Consider the following 11,763-nt stretch of genomic DNA (forward strand, 5'->3'; position numbering starts at 1 on the left):
TTTACTTCATTGTTCTCCACCTGCGGCTGCAATGAAACGGAAAGCCTGAATACTTCAGAATAAAAGCATCCAAATGTTACGATTTTATTTTGAAGGCAGCTCTTCCGGTGAGGGGCGGGGTCAACGGCAGCGACTGTAAGCAGGCTGCTGATGTTCACTACCTTACGTGTCTCGGCAAGTAGATTAACTACGAAAAAACAAGTGCTACTGAGGGCGAATCAGGTAGTGTACGATAAAACTCTCACTAATCCAGGTTGTTAGCTTGAATGTTACGTGTTTGATGAAAATAAGCTAGGTTTAGCTAGCTGTGCGTTGTAGCTAGCGGTATCTGTTAACGTTGACAGAACAACAACACGGGGGGGGGGTGTTCATGTTAGGTTATCCACATAGAGGTAGCTCTACACAAGGTGTGATAACTACTCTTTAATAACCGAATAAGAGATTAAATATGTTAGATACACGTCCGCAATTTATACACAAAGTAGAGGCTGTAGTTATTAGCAATGTTAGCTAACAGTTAGTGGTACGGAGCAAAAGCTGTATCATTGTTTTATTTGTGTTTTTACTTCGTTCAGGTAAGTTATAGCGGATTTGCCTCATTGCCTTCCAGGTGTGGAGATAATGGAAGAGAATGAGGAGCAGTCGGACGTCCAGCAGCAGCCAGACCCCAGTTTGAAGAAGGGAAACTCCGACAGAGACGGTTTCAGGTTGGCCTCTGCCCTGCGAACCCGCTAGTACACAACATATATGATGCACGGAGTTGTCCATGTATTCATAAAAGCCCCAAAAAGCTTAAAACAATTAATTCAACCACTAAGTGTTCCATGATGTAGACTTTTCTTGTGTGGTGTTTGGTTGTAGATTCAAACCAGACTGTTGAGGTGGAGGTGGTGAAGACAGACTCATATTATGCTTAATCTCTTGCCTTTGTTCTCCAGGAGAACTGTTTTTATTGTGAAACAAATGATCAGAGCCTCTTGAACTGTAACTGCAGACTCCTAATTATACAATAGGAAATATGGAATTGTGATTGATGGGATGGATGTGATGGGCTGTGATGAATGGAGCCCAAATTGTGTTTGGAACAAATATATATAAGAGTATAGAGTTCGTACAAATGATTTTTCAAGATGGTCCATTTTTTTCAGTTGAGATTTCTCATTATTTTGATGTTGTCTGAGTCAGTCCTGTGTGATTTTAGGGTTTTTTAAAGCACCAGTCTTTTAAGTGCTATCTATATTTGGCTTTAACTTGATTTACCTTCAAATCCATGAGAGCAGCAGATATCTCCTCATAGGCACTATTTTGTGTTGTTCTTGTAGGCAGTTTGGTGTTGCCTTCTGTAGACAGAGATGACATTGTCCAAGTTTGAAAGACAGGGTTTACATTATGATCTGCTCCTTTCCTCTGGCAGTCTTGTGTTTGGATGTGACATTTAGGTTTACAGCTGCAAAATATTTCTGTTATTTTATTTAATTAAAGATTTTTCAATGAGAATTTGTTGACTAACTCTTCATGTCAGTGCCTGCTGCTGGTACCAGAACTGCAATCAGAATCAGAATCAGAATCAAGGCTTTCCCTAAAGCATAATTGTCTGTCTCATTCAGGTTGAATGTGCTTCAAGTATAAACACAGTATTTTATATTTGCCACACTATAATTCTCATGGCTGGTGGATTAGGTTGCCCAACAATGCAGATTTAAAGGGAAAAAAACTATTTGTTGCCGCCCTGTCTGAGGAAAGAGCAGCTGGGTGCAAAGGGACAGAGTTTTTATGTTCATGCATTTCCCAATTTTTTAATAGGCCTAATGTTGAAACATTTTACAGTGAGATTAGACGTGTTTTTATAGAACACAAAGACGATTTGTAGACAAATGAAACAATTCAGTAATCACTCAGTCCAACTGTGGAGCACCTAATTCCTTGAGCCAGGATTTTCCTCATTTCACTCAGTGGTTTGATTCTGCAGAAGCCTCCAAAACTTCACACTGTGCCTGTGTTTCCTTCGGGCAATTCAGACGTTCCTAAAATCATCTGATGTTGGATTTATTTTATTGTGGTATACAATAAAATAAATATCTTGGCCTCTCTTTGCCTCTCAAGAAGACGGAAGACAGCTGACCTCGCTGCACTTCACACTTTGAGCCAGAATGGATGAAATCAGTCGGCTTTTAGGCACTGTAGGGCGTGTCCGTTCTGACAGCATCTCCAGCGATGCCACACAGTCAACGGGCAGCAGACTGCTCCTGCGCCATCGGCTCAACCAGCTGATGACCTGCGTGGATGACTTGGACCCCAAAAACGAGCTGCATGAGAAAGTGGTTAAGACGCTGGATAACGCCTTCCTCGTCTGTGGCAAGAGAGCGAACAAGCCGAAGAAAGACAGTTTCAGGTGGAGAAAGAATGTCGCCTCTCTGCTTGTCTTTCCTTTGTGCTGAAGGTGGAGTTTTTGTACAGGATTAATATCACTCGTTCCTTTTTACTAACATTCTTTCATGGATTTTTCTCCTGTGGGTTCAGTGAACTTCACTCTTGATTCTTGGTAATTGAAACCCTCCAGTAGAACTTTGTCCTTTGGATTTCTGTCGTACATTTGACTGTGTTTTAATGAGCAGAGAAAATGAAGTGGTATGGGTGTAGTGAGTCTGGGCGCAGGGATGACTTGTCACATTATGTGTTAACTGTTACAGCACAGTGCTCATACTGTAACAGCTTTTAGCTCACTGTAACTCAGATAACGTGCTCATCTTTGGTTTTTGCCACACTGAATGAAGCTCTTTGAGAAGTCGTGAGATGATGCTGTGTATTTTAAAGCTAGATTGTCACATCGAATAGCACGTTCACTGTCCTTTTAGTCCTGATGCAGTGTGGATGTATTTTGATGCGAAAGTAATGTGCTAATGACGATGTTTTCCCGTCCTCCACACCCACAGGCTGCACATGGTGACGTGGAACGTGGCCACAGCTGATCCTCCAGATGATGTAGCCTCGCTTCTCCATCTGAACTCCCCAAAGAGCCCAGACCTCTACGTCATCGGGTAGGTGCTGGAGGGCTCAGGAGTTTGTTTATATCACTGGATATGTGGCAGAATGACTGAGAGTTAAAATTTGTGTGTATGTGTGTGTGTGTGTGTTAGTCTGCAGGAGGTGTATTCAGGGCCACTGAGATTTGTGTCGGACATTGTATTCGATGACCCATGGAGTCATCTGTTCATGTCTACCTTGGCACCACGGAAATACATTAAGGTACAGATCTCTTACACCTGAACGCACATTAGAAGTGACATCATTTTACAGGTGAGCTAGAAGAAGTCTCATCTTTTTCTTTTCTGTAAGTGAAACTATTTGAGGGCTAAAATTTAGCGTTAGGTGAACAGCATCTAGATTTACTTAAAATGCCACATTAAAGAATTTGCTGCTATATACACTCTGTGTGTGTGTGTGTGTGTGTGTGTGTGTTTCAGGTGTCATCCATCAGAATGCAGGGTCTGCTGTTGCTCTTCTTCTCCAAGGTGGAGCACGTCCCCTTCATCAGAGACATCCAGGCCACGTACACACGTACAGGAATTTTTGGTTATTGGGTGAGACACACACACACACACACACACACACACACACACACACACACACATACACACACACACACTTACACATTAAAAGAGTACTTGATCAATTTAGTGTTGCACATAATAATATGATATTGTCAGACTCTTGATGGAAGAGGCTGCAGATCCAGAGGTATTGTCATTTCTGTTCCAGACTTCTGCTTCCCAAGTTAAAACCTGGTGCCTTCATTACCCACAATGCAACTGAACCACTGACAGTTTGTCAGAGATTTAAGTTTGTTATGCTCATAGTGGCTAATGACGCCTCAAACAGAGATGATGAGCAGACTACAGAGGTCTCACTTCTTCCTAACTCCACACCCCAGATTTATTTCATTTTCAAAGTTGTCTCCAACCGACGTTGACTCAGGTGACGTCACCTGGAGCCACAAAAGGCTTTATGCTCCTTTCTTCACATCAGCACTGGTGCTCCCCAAACACCTGTGAAACTGGCACACTTCCCTTTAAATAAGAACTGAAACTAAATGTGTGATTTAAGTGTGTCAACAACACGTCCCACTGTGTGTCACATCCAGGAACTAAACCGCAGGAACAGAAGTATATTAATATTAGTAATATTTAACATCCCATCTCATCTTATAAATATCAAAAATAGCTTTTTACATTTGTCAAAAATTGATAGTTTTGTCTTGTATTTCTGTCTTAATTGGGAAGACATTGGTTTCCTCTCTTCCTGTTTGTCTCTCAGGGAAACAAAGGGGGAGTGTCCATCCATCTGTCCTTCTATGGACACATGCTCTGTTTCCTCAACTGCCACTTAGCTGCTCATATGAAATATGCCACTGAGAGAGTGGATGAGTTTGAGCGCATCATGGACACACAGACTTTTGAATGTAGAAAGGCTCCAAGAATTGTTGACCACAGGTGAGTAGCTGTACAGAATACAAAGTCCAGTTAACTCAAAAATATGTTTAAAGAACATGAAGCTTCATTTATCTCATTGTGTCTCCAGGCTGGTCTTTTGGTTTGGAGATCTCAACTTCCGAATTCAGGACCACGGCATGCACTTTGTCCGCACCTGTATCAACAATCAAACCTACAACCTGCTGTGGAGCAAAGATCAGGTTTGACCTTTAACGAATCACCCAGCTTTGTACGGGATAATTAACTCCTGCTCTGACACATCACTTGAATGGTTGGTGCACGTTTCGTTGCTTTGTTTGTTTCAAGTTGTGAAAATGTGTGTGTTATCTTGTACAGTTGCTTATGATGAAGAAGAAAGAACCGATGCTTCAGGAATTTGACGAAGGGCCTCTGGACTTTCAGCCCACGTACAAGTTTGATTTAAACTGTGATACTTATGACAGCAGGTAACTGTCTCCACGTGACATACAAGAAATCAATACAATCAATCCTAGATTACCATAATTATACTACTATAATTATACTTACCTCTTAGAATATTTATATCTGTACCTTTTTCCAAATTCACAGGCTCTACAGGACATGGTTTGGCTTTAAGTAAGAGTGCAAAGTACATTTGTGTCCAAATCCCCCATTAATATATCAGGTTACCTCTGTCTAAATCCACCTAGCTTCACTTCAGTATGTGTGTTCACACGACTTTTAACAAGCTGGTAAACGTAGTATCCTCTTTTTTTTATGCAGTAACTTTTAACCATGTTTTTAAAGGCTTCATGAAGATTATCTTCACCTGTAACACTCTGCAAATGAAACAAACAAGCAGACAACCACCAGCCTTTTCAGACAAACATCAGGTTGTCTCTGGGAAGAAAAGACTGAAATGCTTGTTTACTTTACAGAGCACTGTCTGAGCTCACAGGCCTGTTGTTACAGGACATAATATTGTTATTAAAGGTACACTGTGGAGTTTATGACCACTAGTGGTGCTATGGAGTGAAGTTTTTTTTAGTGGGCCCCTGTTTTGTTTACATCACATGTATTTCACACAGTAATGTATAGCAATGTTCCAGCAAAGGTCAGAGGATAAGAAACTGTTCAGTGGGTGTAAACATTTCAGATTTTGACATATTTAGAAAATCTGTTTAGCAAATGTTTTATGAAATAAAAAAGACAGTCACCACATTTATCAGGCCTCAAGCTTTCTGAGAAGCACTAAATGAAAGAAACTGTCCACAGGGTACCTTTAATAGCAAAGTATCAATGGTTTACATTAACCCACATTTAACCTACAGGTGTTTATAAACCTCTCTGGGTCCCAGAACAGCTGCTACTTCACGCCTAACATGCATGGCCAGAAATGGATAGCAGCAGGGACGCTATACGTTCAATGTGTCTGTTGGTTTATAACTCACACATGGTAGCAGTTCTGATGGAGGTTGCCGTACAGCATGAGCTATTGTTTGGTCTGTAGAAATCTGCAAAGAAGTTTCTTTTTTAAAACTAACAAAAACCAAAGTGTCACACATATTTGAACATGACGATGTGAAGTGTTCGCACATGCATTGAAATATACAGGACGAGTAAATAGATTTTAAGACCTGATTCCATGTTTCTTAACCTCTTATCAACAAGATCAAAACTCTGAAGAACCATTAGAAACTGGAGATAATTTAAAACAAAAATTTAACCTGCAATCTTTCATTTCAGAGTTGTAATAATGTGGATTAACATGGCACAGATAATATATTTCTTTAATGCGAGCTGCCCTTGTGTCAAATATAAGATATGACAAGAAAAACTTACACTTTGTATATAAATCACTACAGGAAATGGTCTATTCTACTGTTTGCAGTATGATTTCAAGTTACTCCATCATTAGGGACACTTTCCATTTCCATACCTTGTCCTGTATGTTATGTAGGGTTGAGTATTGTCTCTATCTGTTGATTCTTCTCCTGACTAAAGCCCCCTCCCCTCTGTTCTCTGTCTGTCTGTAACCACCTGTCCAGCGGTAAGAAGCGTAAACCTGCCTGGACGGACAGGATTCTATGGCGGCTCAGACCCAAAGCCACAGCCCCTGATGAGCAGGATGAAAACACTGTGGACGCGAGGGAGGTCAAGCAGCTGGAGGAGGATGAGGAGTACCCTCTGAAGATCAGGCAGGACTTGTACACCAGTAACATGGAGTACAGAATCAGTGACCACAAGCCTGTCATCGGCATCTTCACACTGGAGGTGAGAAACTGGAACACCGACTCTGCTCTCCAGAATGATACAGATACATTAAACCATCCCTCAGTCAGTTTAGTTTGATCTGTCTCACTCACACACCCTTCATCCTTTCTTTGTGATGCAGTTGATTGGATTGCTTACTTATTGTAGGGTTGAAAGACCAAAACCAACACTGTGTGTCCAAAGTCTGTTTTCTCTGATTCCTCGGAGCCATAGAGCTCCAACATTGTCCAAAATTCTTATCATGAACACACACTGTAATTTATTTTGACAATCCCCAACAAAAACACATTCTTCTCCCGTTTGAGTCACATTTGCTGAATAGCCATTAATGGGACTTACTGAGCTGTTTTAAAAAATGTTTTTAAAGGTTATTTTTGGCCTTTGCAGTAGATAGTGAAGAGGAAGACAGGAAGTATAAGTAGAGATAGAGAGGTTGCAACATGCAAAATAGGGCCCCTGCCAGAATTGAACCACAGAAGCTGTGTGTGCGCTGTAAAAAATAGATTATTTATTTTGAATAATAAATAAATAAAGACCTAGTCTTTCGCAGGATGGAATGTGTTTAAAGCTGAAAACCATATGCAGGCTTGGAAAGTCAGAAAGTATCTGGAGACAGACTAATGCATTGTTAGTTTGGGTCTTTTCATGTGATTTCTTAACTGAAACTGTGGAAGTTTTGTTATTGTTAATGATAATATCTTATCTTTTAAAGATCATATATTGTATAAAATGAGATTTCCATGTGTTTTTTGATTATAAAGCAGGTCTAGGTTCAATATTAATACTGTGAAAGTATCAAAGCCTCAGTCCACTGAGCCTTAAAACCAGCTGTCAGGACTTCTGGAACTTTGTGATGTCACAACAAAACAGCCACCGCTCTCAGCCATGCCCGAAGCCCCGCCCACCTGGACCCACCATCCAACCTTGCAGGATTTGGTTTCTCTGAGTGTTTACCTGAAATCTGCTGTATTTTTATTCAATCACTCAGAAAACAGTCAATTTCATTAACCTGTCACTAGAGCTCCAGAGAGAAGCCTGAAAGAGGAGATGTAAAACTACACTGAGATGGTTTTTGGTTCTTAAAACCACAAATATATCTTCTTATGGAGATCAACACTTTAAATAAAACACAGGAAAAGTGTGAAATATGGGACCTTTAAGAGACTTTAAAGGAGCTCTTTATTACAACTTTTGTCTTATTTTATTATTGTCTTTGGACATTATTTCTACTGGTTATGATAATGTATTCCCCAAAGTAATCGCTGAGATCTGCATCATCAGTAATTGAATACAACTGATTTAGGTTAGAACGAACAGTGAACAGTAAAATAAGAAGCGAAACAAAACACCAAGCCAAAAAGAGATTCAGGTCAAAGCTACAGAAGAACTGAGAGCTGAACACAGGCCAAACCTGTGAATCATTTGTATAATTATTCCCCATCAAAATCCACAGCAGCTTAAATTCTGACACATTTTCCTCACCTGCAGCTGAGGAAGATGTACGAGACTCCTCTGGTGTGTCTGCAGCCGGAGGGCGACTGGAGCGCTGACATCGATGCCATGGTTCTCTACAGCCCTCTGCAGCCGTTCCCCTCCAGTACATGGGACTGGATTGGACTCTATAAGGTTGGCTGAACAACATCTATTTACCGCTGTCAGGTTAAATGTGATATTTCAGTATGACAATCTTAAATGTTTGTATGATATTCAGGTTGGATTCGCCAGTATAACAGACTACATCACCTACACATGGGTCAAAGACGCTGAGGTGGCCTTCAATGAGGAAATCATACAGGTAGTAGCTCGCACACCAATGAGTAAAAGCATTAGAAAACTCCCACAGGTTTATTAAACGTGCCTTTGTTTTCGTAGGTGTATGTTAGTAAAGAGGAAATCCCTGTGCAGGGAGGAGAGTGTGTGCTGGGCTACTACAGCAGCATTCTGCGATGCATCATTGGAATCAGTGAACCATTCAAGGTGAGTAATACTGTAGCTATAGATATATATAGATATATCGACTAATGGATAATTATTTTCCTTTCATCCTCATTGACAACCTGAAATTCATTTAAACAGACTTCCTGGTCATGTAAATGAGCACCAGTGTGATCTGCTGCTTTCTCTTTTAGGTCCACGAGTCCAAGGTAGCCATCGAGGAAGGCTTGGTCCCTGAGAGGATTAACGGACTAGACAAAACTGTAGCGAGTGACGAGTTCTGGAACTGATCCGTCAGGAGTCATAGCTGTGGTATGACGTAGAGATGAAACTCTTCAGGCCTGGACTACCCAAGGCTAGACTAGGCTTTTCATCACTGTGCAACTTAACCTGCCACTGAAAGAGCAGATTAAGAAATGTTACATGTTTGTGCTTTTACACATCCCCACTGACGTCTCTCATGCTCCTTGTGTGGTTATTAGTTACTTACACCTCTGGTCAGTATCTTTTTTTTTTTTTTTTTTTTTTTTACAGCTGGTCTCTATGGTCACATTTTCTGTGCATATTTTAACCACAGTTGAAGGTAAAACAGAAAACATTAATCCTTCATCAACTGACTTAAAACCTGAAAACAGGTCGATTAGAATAGAAACTCAAATTTAAATTGGCCTTACACTGAGCAAAGGAGTGCCAGCTTTGTCTTGTGGGCAGAAACATGCTAACCGTTTGTGTTTGCTGCATTTAAAACTCATTTAAAACTGAGCACACAGACATGATTCACACATTCTTTGATTTGGTGTGACCAGTACTTCCCGTTATATCTTCCGTTATATTATCTCAAATGTTAATCTCATAGAAGTCATAGAAAGAAGATACTTCCTGTAACTCCAGAACTTGCCTGAGAATCATTACATGTTGAATTTTTCCTCAGTATCAAAGTTATCCTCTGATATTTAACTGAACATCCATTGGTACATTGCAAACAGGAACTGTTAATAGCTAACTTGGCATAATTTTAATGGTGCTAATTTTCCAAAATGTAAACAAAAAATATGGATAAAATGGTGGGTTAAGTATGTTGTTGGATCTGTAAAGGCCCGCTGCTTTGAGTGTCAGTTGATGAAAGGAAGTTCTGTGTTACTGGATCAAAATGTTTGTTTAAAAAAAAACTCCAGATGCTGAAGTTGCTGTCAGAGCTGCGTTGGTGCGGCTCAAAGAGAAGCTGGAACTCTTAGTAAGTCTTGAACAAACCTGATACAGTTCTGAAAAGGAAAAGGGAATCGCAAAATTAACAAAGCTCTTTGTCCATTTTTTGATTACGTGACTCTGTGAGCACAGTTGATTTATGGTTCACTGCTGAAGCAAATGTTCACTGCTTTCTTAGCAAACTTGAAGAGATGTGTATCCTTGCAGCCACTCTGTGGTTATACACAACTAATTTGCATGCTCATGGCAAATATGATGCTGGAGCAGGAGCCGACTTTCTGTGTGTTCGTTTCAGTCCGGCTTAAAGCTTTAAAATGAATAGTGCTCCTTGTTCAAGGGATAATCAGTGCTTCATACCTGTAGGAAGTAGGAGTCAAAAGGAAATGCCCCACCTAAAATGAAAACTGAGTCAGCGTACAACCAACACAACACTTCAAACTCTCTGAAGTTGTGGGACCACTGAACATATAGTGGTTCCATCACAGCTCTCACAGGAATAACTCTTCTACCAGTGACTGGAGCTCTGTGGGCTGCAGGTGACCAGAGCATTGTAATTGAATAAAACTGAGGATAAAGTGGGAGAAATCATGTTTTTATCTACAACGCATTTGTATTATGGAAGCATTTTTAGTGACATGTTATATTGTCTTCTGTTAACTGCTCAAATTTGGCCCAGTTTACTTCAGTTGGAGAGAAAACTGAAAAGGTTGTGTTTGGCGGCCCCTGCAGACCTCAGAGATTTGGCTGACACAGAGTTAAGTACTAGATAAGACTGAATAAAACCTTTGAAGACAAATGAGGAGAAGTTCAAATTTATTTAAAACCAGAAGATGATCTGACTCTATTCCTCTCCCTTTAAAAATATGCTGGATTTACAAAAAAGGAATTCTTCATTATAAAATATGAGGAAAGTTATTGGTCCTGTAAGGCTGATCTTAATTTGTCTACTTTCCCAGAAAGAATTTATGTAGTATATAAGCTGGATTTATGTGTGTGTGAAATGTGTGTTATTTGATATATTAATAGGGCTCACAGAATATCTTACCTTGGTGTGTGAGTGGACTGCTGTAGAAAGATAAGACATTTTGTGGTTTTGATTTTCTCCTCATAGAATTTTAATTCACTTCAGTTGTTCCTGGAGAACTTGAAAACAGATATATATAATATAAATTTAACTTTTAAAGAGCAGATTACTTGTGGGTCATTGTCAGCCTGCTGTGTTATTAACCCACCAGCAGCTTTTCTTAATATTAATCATTCCCTTTTTACTGTTTGTGGCATCACAGAAAGACATGTTGCACTGTTTACAGTAAGGAATCAGTATTTACAGCCTTATTCATTATTATTAGTGTGCACCAAGAAAGAATATGAATACCTAGTTTTAAGAGAACGATATGGATTCAGCAAGTGCCTTTGAAATGATTGTTGCTTTACATTTACTGTACTGTACTATGCTGCTCGATTTTGATACAGTATGTATCATTAACATTCATAAGATAATTTCTCATAGCACGGCATGGATTTCATTGCCTTTCTTGTTCTGAGATCCTCTTGATTTTTAAATATTTGTGTTCTAAATTTTTAGCTCTATGAAGATTTTCTTTTACTGAATGTTGTTATTGCTGGAATCAATTATATTAGCCAATTTATGTCACTTTTATTTTTATTTAATTTTTTTGAGCTAAAGAGTCACTTATTTTCTCAGCTATTAATAAAATGTAATGTACTGTAACAGAATACCAACAAGTGTATAGTCTTGCAAATGCAAATATTAAATGATTTTTTGTGTGGTCCTTTGATTACGTTTTTGGGTTTTTTTTATAAGTCATTAGCAGGATAATTTCTGGCAGCTCTTTTGTGTCAAATTGTAAAGTTAGTTCCTTCACTACCTGCGCAA

The 11,763-nt window shown here is 39.6% G+C and overlaps 1 protein-coding gene across 3 annotated transcripts; it reads left to right on the forward strand.

Annotated features, from left to right (window-relative positions):
• Window positions 1-94: 94 nt before the first annotated feature.
• On the forward strand, window positions 95-11,665 carry LOC139614497 (inositol polyphosphate 5-phosphatase K-like). 3 transcript variants are annotated; one of them, XM_071471826.1, is made up of 14 exons: window positions 95-222; window positions 611-707; window positions 2,934-3,038; window positions 3,138-3,246; window positions 3,465-3,581; window positions 4,315-4,490; window positions 4,579-4,690; window positions 4,827-4,936; window positions 5,061-5,087; window positions 6,500-6,725; window positions 8,214-8,351; window positions 8,437-8,520; window positions 8,598-8,702; window positions 8,855-11,665. In XM_071471826.1, exons 2-14 carry the CDS (start codon window positions 622-624, stop codon window positions 8,948-8,950), a joined length of 1,491 nt encoding a protein of 496 aa, XP_071327927.1. In that variant the 5' UTR covers window positions 95-222; window positions 611-621; the 3' UTR covers window positions 8,951-11,665. The 3 variants fall into 3 exon arrangements, with proteins under 3 accessions (XP_071327927.1, XP_071327929.1, XP_071327928.1); XM_071471827.1 differs by having other exon boundaries at window positions 111-222; window positions 576-707; XM_071471828.1 differs by lacking the exon at window positions 5,061-5,087.
• The last annotated feature ends 98 nt before the right edge of the window (window positions 11,666-11,763 follow it).

The sequence above is a fragment of the Trachinotus anak genome, unplaced genomic scaffold, assembly GCF_046630095.1.
Source record: "Trachinotus anak isolate AG129_WGS33_773 ecotype Australia unplaced genomic scaffold, CSIRO_AGI_Tana_v1 ptg000034l, whole genome shotgun sequence".
In the NCBI taxonomy this organism is placed as follows: domain Eukaryota; kingdom Metazoa; phylum Chordata; class Actinopteri; order Carangiformes; family Carangidae; genus Trachinotus; species Trachinotus anak.